Below are 24,343 nucleotides of genomic sequence, written 5' to 3' on the forward strand. Positions count from 1 at the left end.
CTGATACCATGTAAATGTGTAAATAGTTGTTACGCTGCAGATTAGGGAGTGAGGACAAAAAGCCTGCACATGTTCAGTACAGATGCAACCACCACAGGCCTGTCTACACTTTCCACATGCAGCTGGTGGCATCTGCCGGCATGGAACCCGCACACACAGCCTGGGGACGAGGAGGGCTGACTGGAACGTTCAGCTCTGGATCCCCTTTGCTATAGGAGATACAAATAAGATGGATGTATATAATGGAAACAAACTGGGCTGGCGAAGTGTGAACCATAAAGTCAGATAGGATGAATCAGGGAAAGTGTGTGGGGCAGGGATGATGGAGAAGAAAGGGTGCAGTGAGCTTCACAGATCTCAGTTACCACACCTGGAAGATGGAAATCCTCAAGGACCAGAAGGAGGACTCTTGAGAACAAATGGGAAGAAAGTGGTGCTATATTCCTCTCCCCTGAGTGCAAACAGCTCCAGTGCCCTGAAAGCAGGGGATACATCACCAGCAGGGCAGCCACGGCATAGGGCACCACTCAGCAATAAAAAAGGAACAGCTATTGATCCCTGCAACATTGTGGATGACTCTCAAGGGCACTGTGTCAAGTGACAGAAGCCAGCTTCAAAGGCCACAGACTACATAAGACAATTTATATGATGTCTGGAGGTCAGAACTGTAGAAAGAGAAACAGATCAGTGAGGCCAGGGGCTGCGGGTTGGAGACAGGCTGGTTACTAAGGGAGACTGGGGAAACGTGGGGGTGATGGAACCAGGCTAAACTTGGCTGTGAGCGGGTTACCTATCTGCGACTGTCAAGCCCACGGTGAATTTTCCGGCATGTAAATTTTACTTCTGTAAACCTGGCATTCAAAATAAAGCCAGGGTTGGTGACAGGTGGATGGGAGCTTTTGGAAGCAGGCCCTGATGCATGGCCTGGGCTGGAGGTGCTCAGCACCCAGGCAGTGTTTGCGCCAGATGGTCTTTGGGCCCCTTGATCTTCTGATCCCAAGATGTAGAAGCCTCATCTCTTAAACTTCTCTTAAACTTCATGCAGCCAATGTTTTACATAGGGCTACAGCGTGCTTTTGGCACTGGGGTATGGCAGCAAACAAGACAGACAAAAGCTCTCATGGGACGTGCTCCAGTGGGATGAGGGACACCCAGACCGAACAAGTAAACACAGTGGGTCAGGTGGACACAAGTGCTGCTACGGAGAAAAATGAGACACAAAGGGAGATGCTAAGGGCGTGGGGCCAAGCAATTTCACATGGGATGGTCGCGTTTGAGCAGGACCCTGAGGGGGTGACGAAGGAGCCATAAGGATACTGGGAGTAGCATTTATATCACAAAGAATAGCAAGCTGAAGTCCTGAGGCCAGAGTGGGCTTGGTGTGTGCGTGAGGAGCAGCAAGAACCTAGCAGGGCTGGAGCAGAGGGAGAGGAAGGCGGGGAGCAGCCAGAGCGTGGGGGGCCTCATGGGTACTTGCTATGCCTTGGGTGTGGTTTGTCCCCTGCCAAAACTAATGATGAACTTGATTCCTGATGTCAAGGTACTGAAAGGCATGAGACCTTTAAGAAGTGATTAGGTCATTAAGAGGGATTAATGCTTTTCCAGGGACTGGATTAGTTAATAAGAGTGAGCTGCTATAAAACGAGGCTGCCCCCCCCCATTTTGCATCTCCTGCACATGCCCTCTTGCTCTTCTGCTCCGCCATGAGCTAGAACAGCACAAAGCCCTCCCAAGAAGCCAAGCAGACGCCAGCATCATGCTCCTACTTTCCTACCTCTAGAACCGTGAGCAAATAAAACTCTGCATATTATAAACTAACCAGTCTTGGGTATTCTGTAACAACAACAGGAAGCTGACTAAGATATTGCTGTAAGAACTGAATGCAGAGGAAGAATCTGACTCTTTTTTCGAAAGGATTATTCTGGCTGCTGTACCAGTACATAGACTAGACAGTAGGAGGATGCAGGGGCAAGGGTATGACAATAGTCCAGGCCAGACCAGGTTAGAAGTACAAGGTTTACATACATCCTAAGCATTATTTCAAGATTTGTCAATGGTTTACAACTAGGGTGTGAAGAAAAGACAGAAATCAAGGAGAGAATCAAAGAATCAAGGTTTTTTTTCCTTAGCTAAAGAAGGATGAAACTCATTTATTTTGCAATGAAAATTGGGGAGGAGGCGGGCTGGGCGGGGCAGAAATGTGGCTCTGTGTGATTAAATTTGAGACATTTGTGTCCCCTCATCCCTAGGTTGAAACCTAACTCCAGTGCAGTACAGAGGCTGGGTCTTTAGGAGGTGATTAGGGCACAAGAGTCCTCATGGGACCAGTGTTTTCACAGGAGACCCCAGGGGGTCTGTTTGCTCTTTGTGCCATGTGAGGAACAGAGAGAAGGTGGCACCTGTGACATAGAGTGGGCCCTCATCAGTCGGCTGTTGCTTTGATCTTGGAATTCCGGCCTTCAGAACAGTGAGAAATAAATGCCTGTTGTTTATGAATTACCCAGGTGTTTTGTTCTAGAAGCCTGAATGGACTAAGACAGAGTCCCTGTAGCTCAGCAGCTGGGAAGGCAGAGAGAAGGTTAGACTGGACCTTGAGTTCAGGAGTTATCAGGTTAGAAACGACATCAAGGCCATGTGTAGAAGAGGCCCAGAAGGGGCTGTGGACATTCCCCACAAGCCAGGGAGACATGGGGATCAGGACAGAGACTGTCAACACTGCCATGGAGGGAGGGGAGTAGGCACGTTGGCGGGGAGGGTCTCTCAGAGCACTTCATGCGAGCAAGTCACGGCCTGCGACAATGAATATCACCAGTGACCTGGGCAACAGGTGTGCCATGGAGGCAAAATCCAAGAGGAGTAGGCTGAGAGGAAGTGGGTGTCCCTTGTGCCCAGGGACTTGGGTCAGGAGTCTGGGGACCTCTAATCAGATTTGCATCTCTCTCCGTCCCCTTCCCCTTGGACCACTGTGGGTGTTTCCACCGGAAAAGGCAGCCTAGGGTGGTCCTCCCTCCCCAGACAGGCACGGGGTCCCTCTTGACTGAGCAGGGGCTGCCATGACCACCTCTTTTGTCAGAGCTGCCATTTTCCTGGAAATGATGCTGGATGCTCATCAACCCTGTAGAGCGAGCTTCCTTTCCACAGAACAAGGCCCCTCAGCCTTGCCCGTCATTCCTAGTCTTAAGTCTCGCTTTGGCCATGGCTTCTGACTTCTGTAAGGCACAAAGTGGGGGGCAGCGTTCCCCCAGAAAGCTCTCCCACTCTTCACACCACTTAGACCCCCACCTCCACGGCCCTCACAGGCCACCTCCTATCTCCTCCCTTCACGCGCTCCTTACACTCCCGCTGGGGGACCCCCCCCCCCCGCAAGCCACCCTTGCCCTGAGCCTCTGAATCAGACCACCCAGCCCCTTCCCACAGACAATGACAGAAGGGAGCCCTGGGCTCCCTGTGGGCCCTGTTCCCATGTGCCTGGAGAAGAAGGGACCAAGTCCTTCTGCCACCCACACAGCCTCATCTGTCACCACCATGGCCCTGGATTCTTCCACTATGTCCTCCATCGCCGCCTTGTGACCCCACTTTAAAACCAGAGCCCATGCGGACTTGAGCAACCCTGTTTCTCATACAGGTCTTGGACCTACTCCTTGTCCCCATATGCCAGCTGCCTTGCCCCATGACAGGACTGCTACGATGCCTCGGTGTGCTCACACGGGGTATCAGAAAGCGCTGGAATAGAGGGTGCAGGGTAAGAGGCTCAACCAGGTCTCAGGGAAAAAGGAGAAGCTGGCCTGTCTTTCCCACCCTACTCACAGGGTTGCTTCTGTTATTATGGGGAAGTCTCGGGCCTCGCACCCTGAGCTACAAGGTCACGTTCACAGGAATAACCAGAGCACTCATGCAACCCATTGCTCTTCCGGTGCGTCACCTTGCCTAGGAAGCCAGGCCCGAGGCAGGCTCATCGGACACAGCCTGACCCCCTGCTAATCTCTGAGCCACATCCCTTGCCACAGCTTCCAGGGAAAGCCTTCTGGATGGACAGCTGGCGAGGAAGGGCTGGGTCCTCCCTAAGCAGGAGCATTGCCCAACTTCCCCTCCACATGCTCTCTGCCACGCTCTGTCCTCCAGCTGTCCCTGTGAGGTTAGGTGGTCTCCTCCCTTGTTGGGACATAGAGCAACGCAGGAACCTCTCTTACACAGCCGATTCGTCAGTGACCCGTCTGTCCCATGACAGTCAGGAAGCACTTGCTACACCCTGGTAACGCCAAGGATATTGCTCTCCCTCCAAACACCCTCTGCATTTGTTCTTCTTACTCTGTTTACACAGCAGACACCCCATCTCACAGCCATGTTACTACGTAGCTCACCCCCGCCTCTGCTCTGGATCACAGGCAACCCAAAATAAGGCAGGAAGATCTGGGACTGAGGGCATCCCTGGCACCACTGGGCGAAAAGGCAAAAGAGTAAAGTTCCTCACGAGTCCTTCCAGCTTAGAAATCTAGCATGGTTCCCGGTCTCATGAAATCCAGACTCCAACTCGGCTCAGTGGGCTCAGTGTCTCTCGCTAATCCCAGGCCCCTTGCACAACCATGAGCCAGCTTTCCCAAAATGCAGTCCGTAAGTGAGCAGAATCCCCATTCCATATATACAACGGCTACGTGAAGGTGCCTTATGTGCTTTGGGGAAATGGTTCTGCGTGTAGAACATTCCCGATTTACCTGTTGGCTCACCCTCATCCGGGGATGCCAGGTTTGCAGGAAGGACAAGGATAATGGGACTGCTTACGTCCTCTGCTCTTCGCACTCTTTACCAAAAAGCTTTCCCCTGTTTGTCTCCATGATGCCGAGAACCCTCATGAGGGAGGCAGGGTGCACTTTCCAGATAAACATGTGGCTCCAAGGCATCAGGGGTTGACACTGTCTTTTCGTTGTTAGCACTGAAGATTGAACCCAGGGCCTCTGCACTGAGCTATATCCTTGACCCTTTCTATTTTTTATTTTGAGACAGGGTCTTGTTAAGTTGCCCAGACTGGGCTCAAACTCGTGCTTTTCATGCCTCAGTCTCCCAGAGTGCCGGGAGGGCACTGCCTTTTTTTAACCAGCCAAAGTTCACGTTCTACTGCTTTGATGGTGACAATCGAACTCTTAGCCACAGTCGACCTAACTCAACCTCTGTTCCCACCTCAACACCTTTGTTGCCTTAAAGGCAGATCTGACTCCTCCTAGGAAAAGTCCAACCTGTCCTACTGGCAGATGTTCTGACCTGTTGGTGAGAACCAACAGGAGAATGTTTATCAGAAAACCTAGAGCAATGACCTAAGGTCAGACAACCTCCAAATAAGCTGACCTTCTATATCTCTGAGGAAGATGGTTCAGACTTGGTTGGTAACCGCCACGGCCTCCTAGGGAACGCTTCATGTTCTGGAGTGAAGGGAGTCCGGGCCAGGGTGATGGGATTCTGAAGCCTCACACCAATAGGCGGCGGCCACAGGACCTTGCTCTCATCTGAGAGTCAGCAGGGCAGGTGAGGTACTGAGCAGGGATGGCCCTGATCTCCATCCCCTGTGTATCAGCCAGTCCTGCGGTAGCCATCCCACACCAGCCATCTTCTGCAAAGCCACAGAGGGGATCCCATCTACCTCTTCAGCAAAAGCTGGGATATATACGGCAAGGACAAATAGGACTGGGTTGTCACTTTGCTCAGTGATTCCCAAAACTGGCTGTGCCTTGACATAACCTGAGAACGTAACCTTGGACCCCCAGGAAGCACAGCTCCCCACGCCCAAACAGATCTCTCGATCCCATGCCTTGCCTGCACTCTTCTGGTCTGGGAGGGGCCACTGAACTCTGGATTCCGTCTCATGTTCCAGAACATTCCATGGCCATGTTTAAGGAACAACTCAGCTAAAGAAAAAGCAGGAACAAAACGGGCAAGAATGCAAACGAAGAGAGAGGGAGAGGGAGAGACAGTGGAAACATGGAAACCAGAACTCCTCAGCTCAGACAAGCTACCTGATTGAGGTAAATGTAAACTTTTTCTGGAAAATATGAATTGACACTGAGGACAAATTAGGGGATATTATGCACTTGACAAATGGAACTGGCACCAAATTCCTTTAAATAGCAATCCTTGCTGGTACATTTAAAATAGGATTCAGTTTACAGAAGTGTGATTTATACAAAACCACATCTGTTACATAAAGCTCAGAAAAACAGTTCCCCTCCCCTCTAACTCTAAAGGCGGCCCAGTGCAGATGGTCACCTGTTTTCTTCCAGAACATTCCCAGCCTCGCTCTCTGTCTCCTGCTTCCATGTTTTGCCCTAATCATGGTTAAGTTTCTGAAGGGGCCACTCAAATCCCTTCCGGTCTTCTCCAACCTCAGAACAACTGCTCAGAATTCTTTTTCTATTCAGTGTATATTTCTTTCATTCACTCAACACCTATTTTTTAAGGCCTATCATGCGCCTGGCACTTCTCAGACAGACAGCAGTGAACAAAAGTGACAAGTCTCCGCCTTCAGGATCCTACGTTTTGGTGGGAGAGAAAGACAGTAAACAATAAAATATGAGATAACGCAGATTGTGGGAAATGCTACGGAGGCAAAATAAGGCTGATGATAAGGATGAGGTATTCTAGGTGGCGTTATGACCTCAAAGAGGGCCACAGGGAAGGCCGTGCTGTGGAGATGACGGAGGAGGCAAGCCTGACAGACGCCTGGGTGAAGAGTTTCAGGCAAAGAGCAAGAAGTGCCCAGTCCTGGGCAGGAGCCCACCTGGCAGCAACCAGGCACAGCGAGAGGCTGGGGCTGGGAGGGAGGGACCAGATCTCAAGAGGTCTCCCGGGTCAGCCTCAGTCTAAGTAAAATGGGGGGGTGGTGGCTGCTGGACGGTTCTTGACAAAGGGGTGACACAAGCTGACTCCCGTTTTTTAAAGGAGCCTTCTGAGTGCTGCTCTGAGAACAGTGTAGGGACGAGTGGAGAGCACGGGCTCTGACAACATGCTATGGCATTAATTCAGGCCAGAAATGGCGCTGGCTCAGACCATGGTGGCAGCAGAGGTGACAAGATGGGTGGACTGATTCGGGATTTGCGGCTGGGATGTGGGATGTGGGATGTGGGATGTGAGAAGAGGAGTCAAAGAAGACATCAGGTTACCTGCTGGGGCGACTAGAAGGACAGAACTGCCACTAACAAGCTGGAGAGAGCATGGGAGGAGCAGGACTGAGTGGGGACGGGGGGTCGTTCTGGACATGTGAAATGTGAGAGCCACCCAGATGTTCAAGCGGAGCTGAAGTGAGCAGCAGGGTGCGGCACATCTGCAATGCCAAGAGTTCCACGGATGAGAGGCCTGGGGACAGGCTGAGGAAATCCCGACATGCAGGAAAGAGATGAGAGAAAACTGGTGATGGCAACGGAAAAGAGACAGCCCACGAGGTAGGTGAGCCAGGAGAGCAGGTATCCTGGGAGCAACGTCTCCCGTCTCCCGTTGGGAGTGCGCAGTGTGCGGAACGCTGCTGGGAGGTGGGGTTCGGGGGGCGAGCTGAGAACTGACTGCCGCACTGACAGTCAGGCCCGTGTGCGGCCCCTGGGGGGAGGGGAAGCCCCTCCCTGATGGGGTGCATGATGGAAAGGAAGTGGGGAGCTGGACACAGTGCTTCACAGTATCTCTGCTGTTTGGGGGAACGGCAGCCTGAAGGAGGGAGGTCCGAGTTTTCTCAGTTCAAATGGCAGAAGTGACAACGTGGTCACATATGCCTGAGAAGGGGGTGCCGTGAAGAGCTGCGCAAGCTCCTGAGGGACTCCACTCTCACAGTGGTGCAGGAACAAGGCCAAAGCTGAGAGTGCAAAGGCCAGGGGCAGGCCTGGGGCTGTGCAGCTGGGCTTGATGGGCACAGTTCTGCCAGCCTCTGCCCACTCTGCCCCAGCCTTGTTCTTCCCAGGCCTTCTGGGGTTTCTCGAGCCAACTCTGCTCCTCCTGGCTGCCCGTCCGGCTTTTAAAGTGCTGGACCCATTGGATCGATACTCAAATCATTTGGCCATGTTTGAACACTTTCTCTTCAAGGAGAATTTTCAGGAAGGTGAGACAGAACTGGCCAGCGCCTGCTCTGGGAAGAGCTTGACAGAAGGGGTGTGTGTGTGTGTGTGTGTGTGTCCATATGCATAGGTGTAGGGGAACATGGTGGGCATAAGGGGTCTGTGAGAAAGCAGAGAAAATACAAGGCAAAACGTCCTGATTCTTCAGTTCTCTCAGCTTACTCTCCCCACCCTCTCTAAAATACAGACTGAGGAGCTTCCTGGCTCCACTGTGCTCTCCCTGAATCACCCTCTCCTGGTCAGTGATTCCAGACTCGCTCCCATACATTAGTTCCTTTAGTCCTTACAGCAACACTGGGACAAATTCCACCGAATACCTGAAACACTAAGGCTCAGAATGGCTCCATGGCTTGTCCCGCAGACCATGACTCCCGGCTAACTAGATGACCCACCTAATCACACAGCAGTGCCAAAATCCGAACCCAGATCTCACTAGATCCAGGCCCATCAATCTCAGCAACATCCTTCCTGCCCTGGGAAGGACAACTCAGACTCATTTGTGCTGACAGGAGCATGCGGGCGGTGCCAAGCCCTTGGTTTCAGGGACCAATATTCTGATGAACAGACAGCGGAAGCACAGGCCTCACAGGTCTCAGGTCACAGCCAAAGAGAAGAAAGTAAGTGAGCAGCGCTCTGGGCTCCCTCTGAGGCGGTGGCTGTCCCGTCAGGCAGGGAGGCCCTGATCCCGGGGCCAATGTGAGCTGGCCATGCTGGCCGGGATTTGCTGAATTGTCTCAGCAAGGGAGGGGCGATGTTAATTCGGGAGGTGGATTTCATCATCAGCCACAGCGTGGTGATGTGACTTCCTCAGAAAGCAACACTACCAGGAACTCTTACTTCTGCATCTGGAGGGTTGAAGAGGAGGAAGCTCTTCCTTACTGAAAGAACCTCAGGACCCAGAAGTCAGGGGTATGAACAATTGGGCTCACCCAGAGGAGAGAGCCCCAGGCAGGATGGCCCCATGCTGCGGTTTAGATAAGCGTCCTGCACGGGCGCTTGCATTAAAGGCTTGATCCCCAGCCTGGGGCGCTACTGGGAGGTGGCAGTACCCTGCGGAGGGTGCCCTTGGAGGAGATACTGGGGACCTGGCCTCTTCCTGTCTCTCTTCCCAGCTGCCATAAAGTAAGCAGTTCCTGCCGCGTGCTCCTGTGATGTCAAGGAGCCACTCAGCCATGGACTGGAACTTCTAAAACCACGAGCCAAAATAAACCTTTCTTCTTTTTAAGCTGATTATCTGATGGATTTGTTACAGCAACAGAAAGACTAACATACCAGATGCAGCCAGGACCCACTGCTGCACACAGGGAAGGCACTCCACTCCCAGGCCCAGTACCCAAGGCCTGGGGATCTGGACCCTGCTGGCCTTTGTCCTGGCACTCAATCCTGTCCCTCAGCTATGTTTTCCCAGACACAACCTGCATCATGAGCCTCCTGCCTGGGCTTTTGCCACACCTATTAACCACTCTCCCCAACCACCTCCATTTATTTGATTTCCACTACTCATAATTTTATTCGTTCACTCAATGCCCTCTTCCATCAACTACTGAGCACCTGTGTATCAGGTGCTATATTCAGTCAATTCGCAGATGAGGAAGGCACAGTCCTGCTTTAAAGACCACAGTCTGGGTGGGAAGGATTAGGCACTGTGTACACAGTGTGTTAGATAGAGGCCTGGTACCTGTGGGCATGGGGAACAGGGGCCTGGAGGGAGGCACTGGGCCCAGGCTGAAGAAGGGTGAGTCAGCACCTGGAGGAGGAACCAGCTCACCAGATGAGAAGCAGGCCAGGAAAGGGAGCTGCAAGGGTGTTCAGCCGGGGAGGACTGGCAAGATGTGTCAAAGAGAAGGAGAAGAAAAAGGAGGAAGATGAAGGAGGAGGAAGACAAATAGGTCGCCCCTCTTACCAGGAAATCCAGCAGTACTTGCTAACACTTACTGAGCACTTGCTTTGTGTGAGGCACTGATCTAAGTGCTTCACAAACATGTGAACGCCTCCATCCTGGAAGGGTCTATGACTACCTCGCTATACAAAGAGGAAGACTCTGGCATGGGGAGCCTTCATAACCTGCCCAGGTGGGTAAGAAATGCAGACAAGAGTTTTGAGCCCCAGAGCCCAAGCCCTTGACCCCTCTGGTATGTTCTAGACCTACGGCATACTGAAAGCTAAAGCAGAAGTCTACAAAAGTGTACCGTGGGGTGTTTCAAGTACAGTACATGTATATTGGCCTAGGTCAGGGATGTGGAACGTTTTAGAACTTTCGATGATAAAAAAAATAATCGGCTGCAGCATACATGTCATAGGTTCGCCACCACGGGTCTACATATGTAGGTCTGGTTGGGCCAAATGCAAGTGTGACTGTTTCCAACCTATAAAACAGTACTTTCATGTGATTTAATCTCTGTTCAATCTGCAGACAGACACTCATTCACACACACGCCGGCCAACAGTCTGTAAGGACCCACACCAAATTGTTAGCAGCAGCGTTCACACCTTTCCCTGTTTTTAAAAAAGTCACAGAAGTTTAACGTTCCCTGTGCTGCCAATGACCACAGTTCTGTGATGTTAACATGTACTCACAATGCAGAAGCCCCAGCCCCCCAAACTACAGCCTGGGGTGTGGACGACACACTCACAACCATCTCCTGTCAGGAGCTGGGGAGCTAGGGAGGGTGAAAGGTTGCCAGAGAAAGAGACCAGACTCCAAGTGAGCAGTCCTGTGTAATTGGACTCCTCTGAGCCTCAGCTTCACCAGCACCAACACAGCGGGAGGAAGCATGCTTTTCTGAGCAGTGAATAACGTGAAAGTGGTCTGTCTCCCCAGCCCTCACTGTACCTGACGTTCCTGGGTGGAGCTGAGAGGTCGTCTCACATGGTGACGGCACTCCGTCCGCACCCCAGGCCGTGGCCAGGGAACTGCCTGTTTAACACCTGGCTTCCTCGTGGACATCTGTGGGAAACACAGGCAGCGTGTTCCCCAGCTTCCATGAAATCTGACAGAACGGATGAGCCTGCCATGGTCTCCAGACTGCCCTGCTCAGGCCCGGGTCTCTTTGGAGCCGATCACAGGAGCAGGGGAGGGGCAGCTGGTGAGGAGAAAGACAGCCCTGAGGTCCAGACTCTGGCAACTCTTAGAAATGAACCAGGGCTCAAACGGGCTGTAATTTCCACAACACTGGAGAACAAGAATAGACTAGAAACCAGGGTCCCAGAGTTCACCGGCAGGTGAGGAAAAACCCTGCTAGGAAGGGCTGGCCTCTTGCACAATTCTCATCCAAGAATCCTTAGACCAGTGTGGCCACTTCCACACTCCACTGCCCGCCTTCTGTGAATCACTTCCGCAGCCTATCCAATTTGCTTGCTTACATTTACTGTCATACTCGATCCCCCTCCCAACGCCATATACACGCAGCTCAGCTCACTGCGGCTCAGGGATGTACCAAGCACAGAGAACTGCACCCGGCACATGTAGGACACTTCAAAAAAATCTTTTTGGAATAAATGAATGAAAGAATGGATGAATGAAATATCAGCTTCCTCAGTACACCTTTTATAACACTGAGCAGAATGATTCATACCTTTGTTTCCACAGAACTTTCCTTAAATCTCCAATTCTGCACTAATCAGGCTAATTATGATTCACTTCCTCACCTCTCTGAAGGCAAAAACCATAAAATTAACACATTTTTTAATACAGTCTGTGAGGCTGGCCTAGATAACCTGGGAGGGTCCTCAGTGTCTGCCAGCTCAGAGACAATCTTCATATATCCACAGGGCCAGAAGGGGAACGGCCAGGACAACAGGTACAACCCCTAAGAGCACCCCCCGTCCAACGCCACGGCTGCTAATAAGACCTTGGATGAGCTGGAGGAAAGAGGCAGTGATTTTGCCAGACTTCTTTCCAGCTTTAGGAACCCAGCAAGAGAAAGCTATTTTAGGTCCCAGAAAACAAGGGTGAACTGAGTGGTCCAAAGAGAGATCATGGAAGAAAGTTAATGAAATGTCTAAAAAAAAAACTTTGCTCCAACCCACGGTGCCATTCCCATGCTGATCCTGGTACCAGTGAGGGCCGCCGTCTCCAGGCACTGGGAGTGACCAGAAGGCAGCAGAACGTGTCGGCCAGAATAGCACGTCCAAGCTGCTTGTGGTTCTACCACAGCCTTGCTGATTATTTTTAACATGGGCCCTCACACCTGTGCCCACTCCTCCTCTCCCGTTCCTCTGGCCCTGCTCCTAGCCAACCTACTCAACATCCATCCCCAGTGTCTTCTGCTCTGGCTGGTGTACAACCAAGCTTCTCAGCTGGAGTCTCCTCTCCACCATTTAACCGATCGTTCATTCAGCACCTACTGTGCACCACGTGTTTCCATGAATGAAACTGCTCATCGTCTAAGAGCACAATTCTTCCAGGCAGCACCAAGGCACAAAACAACCTGATCATGTTAGTCCCATAGGAATGGGGACTGTGTTTACTCTTCTAGTATAAACCATAGGTAGTTTCTGAATAAACTCCATGGTTTTATGACCTTGGCCTTTTAATGTGTTTGCAGTAGCGTTACTTTCCTCACCAGGTGGGGGAATTCCTTTTCCTCTGTTCCCGACTTTCACCATGATCTTCTTTCTTAAACTGTCACCTTTTCCATGCTAGCACATGTTCCAGAAGTTTTTGTGCAAATGATCATGTTACAATTAATGACTAATGAGCCAACTGGCCCCGCTAGACTGAGCTCAAACAGCAATGACTGCATTAGTCTGTTTTGCATTACTGTGATGAAATACCTAAGGCTGGGTAACTTTACGAAGGAGGTTTATTTAGCTCACAGTTCTGGAGGTTCAAGGGCTCACATGTGGTGGTGGTCTTCCGGTTGGCAGAGTACTCAGATGGCACAGGGCGTTACATGGCAAGAGACAGGAAATGCATGTATGTGTTTATACTCTATGGTTTCTTGCTATAAAGCCACCAGTACTCAATCATGGGAGCACCACCCTGATAACCTTATCAAATCCTAATCACTTCCCAAAAGCTCACCTCTTCACACCATAGCTGGGTTAAGTTCAGGCCCTCTTACACCTTATGATGGAGACTGGATTTCCATGAACTCTGGGGGACATGCTTAAACCACACCTACATCCAAACCATAGCAGTGAATACTCCTCTGAAAGAAGCAATCTTCCACCCTTTCACCTCAAGTTTTAAGATTTCATTTGTAGCCTGAATTAATGAACAAAAATATTTATCATTATGGCCATGGCTCACTAAGCCCTGCTGTGCGCCAAGGACTTTAAACAGGCAGCTCATCACTCCTGAAAGGCTGGGTCACCAACCCAGCTGGGCGATGAGGACTCTGAGCAGAGTGACACCAACTCACTTATTCTTGGCCAGGGAGGGGCTGGGTGGAGGCATCAGGATTTAGCCTCTGGCCTTGGGATTCTAAGGCCTCAATTTGGCATCTAGAACATTCTCAGGACACAGAAGAGGCTCCCTAAACCTTCACACACGGGACAGCACTGTGGAGTCTGCCTGAGTCCCATGCCCAAGCCATCTTCTTGTCCACAGAAGTTATCTCCAAATCAAGGTGCATCAGAACCCCAGGCGATCAGCAGGGGACGTGCGCTTTGGTTTGGTTTTCTTAAAAAGACCTATGACATGATTTCTTTGAGGCTCAGGGAGCTGCCTGACCACATTCCTGTCTTGCTTTGAACTGGGACCTCTCTGGGCCAAAAAGGAGACAAAGGTGGACAGAAATCAGCTCCTGGTTGTGTGCATCAAGTAAATCTCCCAGGTGTGTGTGTGTGTGTGTGTGTGTGTGTGAGTGTGCACACATGTGCATGTGCTGGGGGAATGGAGTAAAGGAAAGAAGAGTAGCATGGTAGGGAGAAAGGGTCGTCAGGGCAACAGGGCACTGGAGGTCGTTGAGCCACCTGAAAACCCAGGTTTGCCTCTAGACTTAGCCTGACTGGCAGTGGGACTTAAGGTGCATTGTGTGCGCGCATGGGTGCTCTGAGGACAGGTTCCCACAGATGAAGCAGGGATGCTAAATCCTGTTTCTCAACACTGTTGTGAGGGAGAAAATAATCCAGGTGCGATTATTCTGGCAACTGCAAATGTCTATTAACATGCTGTCACATTTGATGCATTTCAAGGAGAGTTCTAGCTCCCTCCCTCTCCCCCTTATAAGCTTTTCTGCAAAAAAGGACTCAGCCATCCCAGGCTCTAGATCCTCACCCAGGGTCTGTGCATAAAGAGGACTTTATTCCATGTTTGTCTGGATTGAACTCAACCTCATCTTAGTGGTGACCAGTGACAATCTCGTTGATTACTGACAATGAAGATGGTCATATAGTAAATTTAAAAAACCTAAATCACAGATCTCCATCCACCCTGACACCTGGTTGAGGCCAATTGCATCTATAATTCCTGATGTTTCATGGTGCTCTGCTGAGTTCTGCAAACTGTAGCGAACTATGCACAAAGCCAGGATATTCTGACTTGCCAATCTGGAACTGCTGTCATTGCATATGAAGTCAATTCTCCTTTGCCAGCTACACCAGCCCTCAGCCATGAAATGCACAAGACCCTACAGATTGTTCCTGAAGCCCAGGAGCAGAGCCAAAGTCCCCAGGTGCAAGGACTTGGAGGCTGGGGCTGCTCCTGGGTCCTTTCTCTAGGCTCCCTGAGCAGCACCAGGTGGCTAACCCTTCTACCAGTGATCGCTCTGCTATGGGAAAGTCCTGTCCTGCCAAATCTGCCCCCTCCTGAAAACAAGTCCCACCATCCTTGGTCACTTGGCATACATACACTATCTCTTCCTCCCAAATGCCCCTCCACAACTAAAACCACGAGCCCCTATGCAGTCTTCTCTTCCAAGGGCTGAACTACTTATGAGCAATTAAATATTTTTATCTGAAATTCATGTTGCAACAATATCAAGATGTGATTTAAGTCACAGGGCTCCACTCTCACGAGTGGGGTCAGCAAATTATAAAAGGGCCGGATGTGGAAGGGAGCCCTCTTGACCTTCCATTCCTTCTCCTGAGCAACGACACCGTGTTCTTCCTCTCAGGTCACTGAACATGCCGGCACCCTGATCTTGGACTCCCAGCCTTATGAACTGTGAATAAATTTCTGTTCTTTATAAATTACTCAGTCTTGGGTATTTTGTTACAGCACACCAAAAGATCTAAGAACATGACAATAAAAGCACATTTTATAAGGCCACCCAGACTCACTTGTGTGCATGGGAACATACAACTCAAAGTAGTTTTAGCAACTGTTTGTCTTCTTAGGTGGAACATACCCCGAAGTTTTCTAACCTATTTCATTATTTCAAATGCTGGCTGCAACCCATTAAACCGATTTCACGACCGAGAATAGAAAACCCTGCTCTGGTTTTGCTGAGCCGGCCATCCATTTCCTATTGTCCAGCTCCAACCGATTACTTAGCTCAGATCCTAAAAGGGAAGGCAGCCTCCATGCAGCGATCAGCCGAGAAGGGAAGCCAGCAGAGTCCCTGGAACATCACCCTGGGCAGGAATCTCCCTAGCTGGCCAGTCACCTCCCACATCCTCCCTCCAACCTGGTAAGCATTTGCACACTCGCAACCACAGCAGGAAGACCAGAAGTTTCTTCTGCCCCACCATCTACATCGTTTGCAAAGAGTATGTGAATCACCCCGTATCTTCCTGCTATGAAAGTGAGGAGTCTCACAGGTGAAGAAGAGGAAGAGAGACTCATGGAGAAATCCCCCAGTTTTATACACGGCTGTAGAGCTGGGTGTGGTGGTGGATGCCTGTAATCCCAGCACTCTGGAAGGCTGAGGCAGGATGATGGCATAAGCCTAGCCTGGGCAACTGAACAATTTACTGAGATCCTGTCTCAAAAATTACAAGCAGCTGTGAGTGACATATAAGATACGTAGTCCATATACAGACAGATTCAAATCCCCCCTCCCCACATCTTCTCCCCTGGGCACCCAGAGGCCAAAGGTAAACACCTCAGTTATCTACTGAGTTAAGCTTGGGCCCATTTTGGAATCTAGGCACTAAATCTTTCCCCTTACCTTTTATTTTTTTATTTTTATTTTTTTTTTTGGTTTTTCTCTGGTACCGGGAACCGAACTCATGACCTTGCGCTTGCCAGGCAGGCGCTTTTGCCGTTGAGCTAAATCCCCAGCCCCTCCCCTTACCTTTTATTTAGTCTGTCACCAAAATGTATATATTTTAGTTATCAGGGGAACTGGGTACCAGACCTGGTTCTGTCCCTGCATCCCAGGCTTCACTTTTCTGAACTCCAGTTTTCTCCTCTGTAAAATGGGGCTAATTCTTTCTGCCTTGCCTTCCCCACAAGGCTGTGATGAAAACACATGTGAAAATGCCTTGCACACTGTGAAGCACCTTACAGCAGGGCAAGGTGGCCTATGCCTGTGATCCTAGCATTATGGAAGCTGAGGGGGAAGGATCACAAGCTTCCCCAGCCTAGCCAGCTTAGCGAGACTCTCAAAATAAATAAAAAAGGGCTGGGGATGTAGCTCAGTGTGAAGGCCCTGGAGTTCAATCCCCAATACCACAAAAAACAAATGAATAAAAACACAACCACCACCATACAGATATGAATTATCCTAAAAAGCATATATACATTCTTTTATAAGAACTGAAAGCCTTGACTTTCTTCCCAAATTGCAGTGCTGGGTATTCTCTAGGTGCAGTGGAGGCAGATGCCATCTCGGTCCCTCAAAGCACCTGCACTTTGTTCCTGAGTGCAGGGCTGGCCAGCTCTCCTGTAGGCAGATATCTGATGTCATCAAAAATTCATGGCTGCAGCAGCTGGTGAACCCACTGTCTCCAGTCATTTGTACCCTCATTCAGAAAGATAATGAGGCCAGGGAGAAGTGGTCCCAAGAGCAATCAAGTCAAGTACAGCCTCATCTCAGCTCTTCGGGTCAATCAAGAAATTAAAGGGCATGGGGAGGTGTCGGTCACCTTCTGGCCAGATGAGACTTTGGAAACCACTGCTCCTGGGGAGAACGACCACCATGTACGGAGGACTTCCCACTCTAGGTCCTGTACCTTAGAAGAATTGTTTCTAGCCTTTACTAGAATCTTCAAGTACCATGTTACTGAAGGGGCTGAGAGGTTAAGCAACAAACTTGCTCAAAAATCACGAAGGGCATCAGGTGAACTATAATCTGCTTTTTTTCTCATTCAGCAACAAGCAAGAATCAGCCCTTCCCTCCAGCTGATGCTGGGCTCCCTCAAGGATGTGGCTGAACTGCTTGCTGGGTCTGAGGTCAACCCTGAAGCCCCAGGTACCCACAGTGATCCCTCCAAATCAGGGATGGGGACTGAAAAGAGCACAGGCCTTCTACCCTGACCGGGAGCAGGCACCAAGGCCACAGGGTGGAGAGGTTCTCTGGGCCTTACAACCCAGGGTCTGCGCCCTTCACAAAGAGCTGAGGACAGTGGTTTCTGGGCTGTACATTCAGCTGCTCTATGATTAATGAGAATCAAATATCACTTTTGTTTGGACTCTAAGCTAAAAGAGGAAAGAGACAATAAATGTACCTCTCCTGGGCTCAAAATTCCCCAGACGTTACCCAGTGCCTTTAGGCCAGGTCAGAGCACCTTGGCTGGCATTCAAGGCCTTCCTGGTCTTGCCCCAACTTACTGCATGGACGTTTCCAGATCTCAAACCTCTGTCCCAGACAAACGTTCTCAGCCCCACTCAGTGGGCTCTGCCCACTCCTCTTCCTGGGACTCTCCCAGTTGGCAATGCCCCTCGCTGTTCTAGCAGAGCCAACCACACCTCGTCCAGAGCCAGCCTAGTCCTGTGCCTAAACTCTAGAGTCCTGTCCCTTCTCAGACTCATATGGTCCCTGAAGCTGTGGCTTTCTGACACAGACCTGCACTCACATCTGTGACTGGTCTGGATCTCTCCGGCCTTCTCATTTAGATGTGAAGGGCCTTGAAGAATAGAAACCCTGGGTTGTTTCTTTGGATCCTTCACCCATCAGTAACTATGGAAATGACAGGAATTACACAAACACTGTTGAATTCATTAAGAATGGATGGAGGATGGTAGAAGTACCAGAAGTGATGCGGCTCTCTAAAGACAGAGGTCCCTGAACCCTGTGAGCTGGGGCTGGCAGGCCAGGCTTTGCAGGGAACATGAGTACAGGCACAGAAGGATGCTCAGGGGTGATGTGGTACCGCAACCACGGCTCAGGCAGGTGACTCTGGTCTTGCTCAGACACCTGTGGAAAGGGCCAGCTTCCTGAGGGGGACTTCTAATAGCTGGCCTTGGTACACAGCAGGGAATGGGTGCCCAGTCTCCAGGCAGCACCCAAACATGGACTGGTACATTTCACAGGAAGATGAAAGCCCAGGAGGCCCCTCACTCAGCCCCCGGATCCCCGGCACAGTGCCCAGTCAGTCTGAGACTGGTCTCCTGCAAGGGACAAGACAACTCTCACCTGTCAGCCGCCCCCATCCCACTATCCAAGGCACAGTGCCAAAAGCCAGGCAGGGCCAAGGACAGACCTACCTGCTCTACAGGGAGGGCTACCCTCTGGGGAAAACTGCCTTCAAATTCCAGCACCTTCTCTGTAAGCTAAGCAGACCCATAGCCCCCCGCCTATCTTCACACCCAGACACAACCCAAGCTGGCTACTTTGCTTTGAAGCCACAGGCCATCGTGGGGGGCATCTCTCTGGCTGGACACATGGTCCTTAAGGACTGCAAGCTTGGGGGAGTGTGCCTTGGTCTAAAGTCCAGCCAGGGTGGCAGGGATCTCAAGGGCACCCTTCGGTGCAGCGGGAGCCAACAGGTCCCTGGGAAAAGCTGCAGCATCTGGGCCTCCCAGTGTTCCACTCTACAGGACCCCCTCCTCCTCCAGAATCTCCCAATCACACGGGGCTTCCCTGAGAGCTGTGCCTGTCCTCAGCCGTGGACCACCGTTTCTTCAGCTCCTATAGTATCTAGAGTCGGGGCTGGGGAGCTGCCTGGAGGCAGATCACAGACCCCTCCAGGGAAGCCCATCTCTATAGCGATGGGGGGGGGTGTTAGTTGCTTAACAGGCAAAGGTGGGTGAAGCGGGGGTTTACAAGTGGCCAATCTAGAACACGTCCCTCTATGCTGGGGTTTCATTCCTGTGCCTTCATCTAGGCTGAAGCCCTCGCTTTTCCTCATCATCCTTCCAGGGCCACTCACCCGTGTCCACTGGCTCAGCCCTACCGACCTTCCCGCAGACCTCAAGAGGAGAGCAAGCAGGGGGCTCCGGAGGGGACAGGACCCTTCCTGAAGCCCTGCTGTCCCCTCCCTCCACCCCGTGGGCTTGCTAATATGAGAAGCCAGACCCCCAGCCATCCCCCAGGTGTCCGGTGAGATCTCCCGGGCAGGGTAACCTCAGCGGTGGTGGTGCGGCGGGAAACCGGGAGCCCTCGGCTGGCCGCCTCCAGTTCCTGGCGCTGGTCCCTCCTCCCGCACGCCCGGAGCGCCCAGAGCGCCCGGAGCCGGGCCAACAGGCAGGATCAACAATCCAGAAACTTTCAATGGATCGTGCGGACAGACCAGGAGGGGGCGAGGGGCATAAGCGCGGGTGTGTGTGTGTGTGTGTGTGTGTATGTGTGTGCGCGCTCGGGGGCAGCTTGCTCTCACTTACCATCTTGCTCACATCCATGACCGAGGCTGCAGGGCGCCCCCCACCCCCGGAGACCTCGCGTTCCCCAAGTGCTGTTCCGGGCTACTGCAGAGCCGATGCCATGCCGCAGGGAGCTCGACCTGGAGGCCCCCACGGCCGGAGCGGGCAGCAGGACCCGGCGCGGCGGGGCGGGGCACTGGGCGGGGAGGGAGAGGGGCGTGTGGAGCCGCAGCACAGGCGGGGGCGAGGAGGAGCACGGGCACCCCCGCGATTGCTAGCTGCGGGGGTGGGGGGTGCACGCAGGCCCAAAGAAGATCCCCGGACACGGCGCCCCAGCGCTGTTCCAGGGTGTGATTTGAATAACAAAAGGTCGCTTCTCCCCCGAACCCTGGTGGCTGGGATCGGCGAGCCAAGAGCAGGAGGCCGCCTGCCCGCCAGGAAGTGAGTGTGTCTGTGCGCGTGTTCGCGCGCGCGCGCTCGCGTGTTCTGGTGGGGGGATCAGTGGGACTCAGGAAGTGCGCAGGGGTGGGGGGAGGTGGCGGCGCAGTGAGCACATTCCAGCAGGGGCAGGGGGTCCGCTCGGCCCCTCCCCACTCTGCTTCCCTGGACAAAGAGGGAATTCAGAGCCAGTTGTTTGCCTCCTGCAGCTGATCCCCAGAGGCCTCCCAAATGAGTCTGGGGTCTCCGAACAGATGGCCAAATGGAAGGAAGTGGCACAGGTATCCCCAGGAGGGCTCTAAGTGCCCTCGTCCCCGCCCACTCAGGGAGCCACAGCCAGCCCTTCCTGGCGGAGGGAAACCGGCTCCCTCGCTTTTAAATGATGTCCTCACTGAGCTCAGAGCTTCCTCCTCCCCAGCCAGAATTCCCATCTCCTATTCCTTAGAGAAATGTGACGCCAGCTCTCCTGTCTGCAGGAGCCGCAGCTGGGGGCCGGAAAAGGGTTCCTGGCAAATGTTGCTTTGCAGTAAGATCCCTAGAAAAAGCCTGGCCACTCAAGCCTATATATAGTTTCGACACCGGCTTCCTCCCAAAATCAGGGGAGCACCAAGATTTGGAGTGTAGTAGAGACAGAGGAACCTGGGAATCTACTTAGACTAACTCTGCTTTAGACAGCAGGACACTGGGGCACAGAAAAATGAGTGATGTGCCCCACATCACACACCTGCCAGGACACAGCGTGGTAAGACAGGGCTGCCCAAGTCTGGAAGGACTCCCCAAGCTGCCATGGGCGGCCCTGCTGCAGCCAGAACAGCCCACTTTTTAAACCCTTTCAAAGGAACAGGTGACAGTCACTGGGCCTCAGTGCTGGGTCCTCTGCACCCAGGAAAGGGGCCTCCCTGGGATGACTGGCGCCCCCTCCCCTTCTGAGTTCTTATCTCTGAAATCTATTTCTCTGCCTGCCTGCTTGATGGTGGTGGGGGGATGTGAGAATACCATGCTATTCAAGAAGTTTCCACAGGAATGTCAGGGGCTTTCACGGTGAAGGTGATTTTCATGGCTTTGTCTGGAGGCTTGGTCAAGGGTCCCTCAGCTTCAGGCTGACGATCTTTAGGTCCAGGTCCCTCTGTCTGACCCCACGTATGGACCTCAGTCTTGACTTGCAGCTCTTACAGTCCCCCCACCTCCATCCCAAGGCCATGCGGCTGTACAGAAGCTGTGCTCCAGCCAGGGAGGTCAGGGGCACTCTTCTGGGCAGTTCTGGGGTGCTGGGCTCCCACACTCAAGTGCAGCAGGGGAACGGGTGAGGAGCCTGCCTCTGCCTCACCGTTAGTGCTGACATCCAAGGGAGATCAGGGCTCGCTGAACCCGCAGGCATCATCTCATTTTCAATTATCTGCTATTTGATTAAATGGACTATCCTTTTTTCCTTAAAAAAAAAAAACAAGACCAGATGTGGTGGTGTGCTCCTGTAATCTCAACTACTCTAGAGGCTGAGGCGGGAGAAGCAATTCAAGAACAGCCAGGGGAATTTAGAAAGACCCTGTCTCAAGCAGCGAAGGGTCCATGAGGGTGTACCTCAGCATGTACAAGGGTTCAGGTTCAATCTACAGCATCGCAAAAAGAATAAGAAAATATGTGCAGATTTTATGTTTGGAAAAAATGGTATGAATCCTCAAGGCCTGGGGTTGATCAATAGAACAAGGCTTCCCAATAGGTCTTGACTCCTAGCCTGGCGAAAACCATTTTCTTTTCTTATCTCTTAAGATGGAGAGAGTGACACTCCCCCTACCCACCCAGATGGGCAGTGACATTCAAATCCAAGTGTCCTCTCAAGAGCTACCTATAGGAGGCTGGATAATAGTCCCTAAAGGTATCAGGTCCCAATTCCTGGCACCTATAAATGGCAGAGACTTTGCAGCTATGTTAAGAAAGCTGGTGGAAAGATGGTCCCCAATTAACCTATATAAACACTAAACGCAATCACATGTCATTACGAGAGGGAGAGCTGACACACAGATGAGACAAAGCAGTACATCACAGATACAGAGGTGGAGTGATGTGGCCAGCAGCCACCAGCAGCCGGAAAAGGCAAGGAACAGGTTTTCCCCGTGAAGGAAGAAAGGGTATGGCCCTTTCAATGCCTTTGAATGTGGCCCTGTAACACCAGTTTCCAACTCCTGGCCGCTAGAACTGTGAAAGGATATGCGTCTGTTGCTTTAAGCACTGTCTTCAGCAACTACAGGAAATGAACATACCCCTCAAAGGTTGGTAAATGCTGTGTCCCAGCTCCACTCACCTCAGGGCTGCCCTCTCTTACGGATTCCTTGTCCAGGAGCTGCCCACATGGCAGCAGCAGGGCAAGCCAGCCAGTGGTAGAGACTATTCCTCGTTCCAAAGAAGGCACCCTGCCAGCAGCCCCTGGCAATTAACAAACCCCAACGTACAAGCAGGGTAACCCAAGCACATGCATGGTCCCCTGAGGCTGGAGCTGCCCTGCTCAGGTGAGGATTCTCAGGTGAGTGCACAGAAGGAGGAACAGCCAGCCCAGAACTAGTGAAGAGCGCTGCGGGCCGCACGCTGCGGCCTCGTCCCTCCTTCGCAGGCTCCCAGCCACTCTGCCTGACCACTTCCTCCTGGTCTTGGTCTCATAGGCACCTGCGCGCTCAAGCCCACAAATAAATTTTCCTTTTCCCTCTGTCTTCAGTCTGCTCCTTCTCCTATGTTTCCTACCTCAACTAAGGATTCCAGTTCCACTTAGCTTCTCACACTAGAAACTTCCACGTCGGCCTTAATTCCTCCACTGACAACCTCCCACTCTTACCCCAACCCACTGGGTCTTCCCAGCTGACTGCTCCTTCCCTGGCTGAGACTGTCCATAGCCTCCAGGCCTCCAGTCTCTTCTAATTCACCTTGCACACACTTAACTGTGACTCCCCACTGGCCTACCTCAACGGGAGACCTTTGCTACTGGAGATGAGGTCTTATCTCCCTCGCTCTAACCTGTCTTCTCATCCCACTCCATCACACCGCTCAGCTGTGCTCAGGACGCTCCTGGAACGCCCTCGCCATGTCCTCAGCCTGCCAGACTCTCACACTTCCTTCAGATGTGCGATTCCCTGTGAAGCCATCCCTGACCCATCCCGACATAGCCAGTAATGTGGGAGCCCCTTCCTACCACGGGCAGTCCTGGAGTGCAGCCAGAGTCACCGTGGTTTAGTGTGGTCTATAACTTGGGCCCTGATCTGTGCCTGTGAGCAGACTCAGGCCAAGGCTTGGGCCCACTGGCCTCTGCACCTTTACTTCCCTGTTCTAGGGCTCCTCCGGCCTACATTTATACCTACATCATCAACCCATCCTGGATACATGGAGGACCTAGAAGGTTCCTCGCCATAATCCGTGTGGCAGGTAAATGGCTGTATCCTGGTAGAGGCTGACACCTACTGGTGACCAAGATTCCGGCAGCCTAGCCCTACAGATTCCACACTGCTGACCCCAGATGACAGGCATGGGTAGGGCTTTATTAAAGATTACTGTACCTTAAAGGCACAAAAGGCCAGTAATTCCCACTAATAGGGTTTAAACTACAAATAGTCCCTATAAAAGGGCCTCATAATGTAAGTTATTATGCTGCTACTAAAAATAAGCCTGCACAGAGGATTGGAATGTTTACAAAATGTCCTTTGTCCCCTGGACACTTAAAATACCAGGTAGGCCAGATGGAATGGGCACTTTTGGTACAGCACATATTTTGCAGATGTGGAACTATGGGAAAACGTACAGCTGACGGCAAAGCGCCTGCCTGGCAAGCGCAAGGTCGTGAGTTCGGTTCCTGGTACCGGAGAAAAACCAAAAAAAAAAAAAAAAAAAAAAAGGAAAATGTACAGCTGAAACCTGGGCATAGGGAGGGGTAGTCAAAGGTTAACAAAAGTCATTTTGATTTAATGATGGTAAGTAAATGAGCTTAACGGGGGGAATCACTGACAGTACAGAGCTGAGCCGTGGAGGTCGTTGGCTAGGCGATTCCTAGTCTTCTCCCCTTAAGTACTCCCACAGGCAGAGCCCTCACCAGCATGAAGGAGATCCCAGCAGGGCCTGTGCTAGATTTGTCCGCCGGAGGTTCATGTGTTGGAGGCTTGGTCCTCAGTATGGCGATGCAGAGGTGGTGGACTGGGAGGTCCCTTTA

The 24,343-nt window shown here is 51.9% G+C and overlaps 1 protein-coding gene across 2 annotated transcripts in view; it reads right to left on the reverse strand.

Moving 5' to 3' along the window:
* Nucleotides 1-24,343, reverse strand: part of Hip1 (huntingtin interacting protein 1) — a 140,036-nt gene that overhangs the window by 59,193 nt on the left and 56,500 nt on the right. The window contains exon 1 of one of the 2 annotated variants that reach the window (XM_005396798.2): nt 19,741-19,891. The exons of the other annotated variant lie outside the window; for it this stretch is intronic. Within the exon in view, the coding sequence (XP_005396855.1) occupies nt 19,741-19,758 (18 nt within the window). The 5' untranslated portion in view covers nt 19,759-19,891. Of the gene's footprint in view, nt 1-19,740; nt 19,892-24,343 lie in introns of those variants that run through there. 2 annotated transcript variants of the gene reach the window in all.

The sequence above is a fragment of the Chinchilla lanigera genome, unplaced genomic scaffold (assembly GCF_000276665.1).
Source record: "Chinchilla lanigera isolate Chin_1 unplaced genomic scaffold, ChiLan1.0 scaffold00055, whole genome shotgun sequence".
Classification (NCBI taxonomy): Eukaryota; Metazoa; Chordata; class Mammalia; order Rodentia; family Chinchillidae; genus Chinchilla; species Chinchilla lanigera.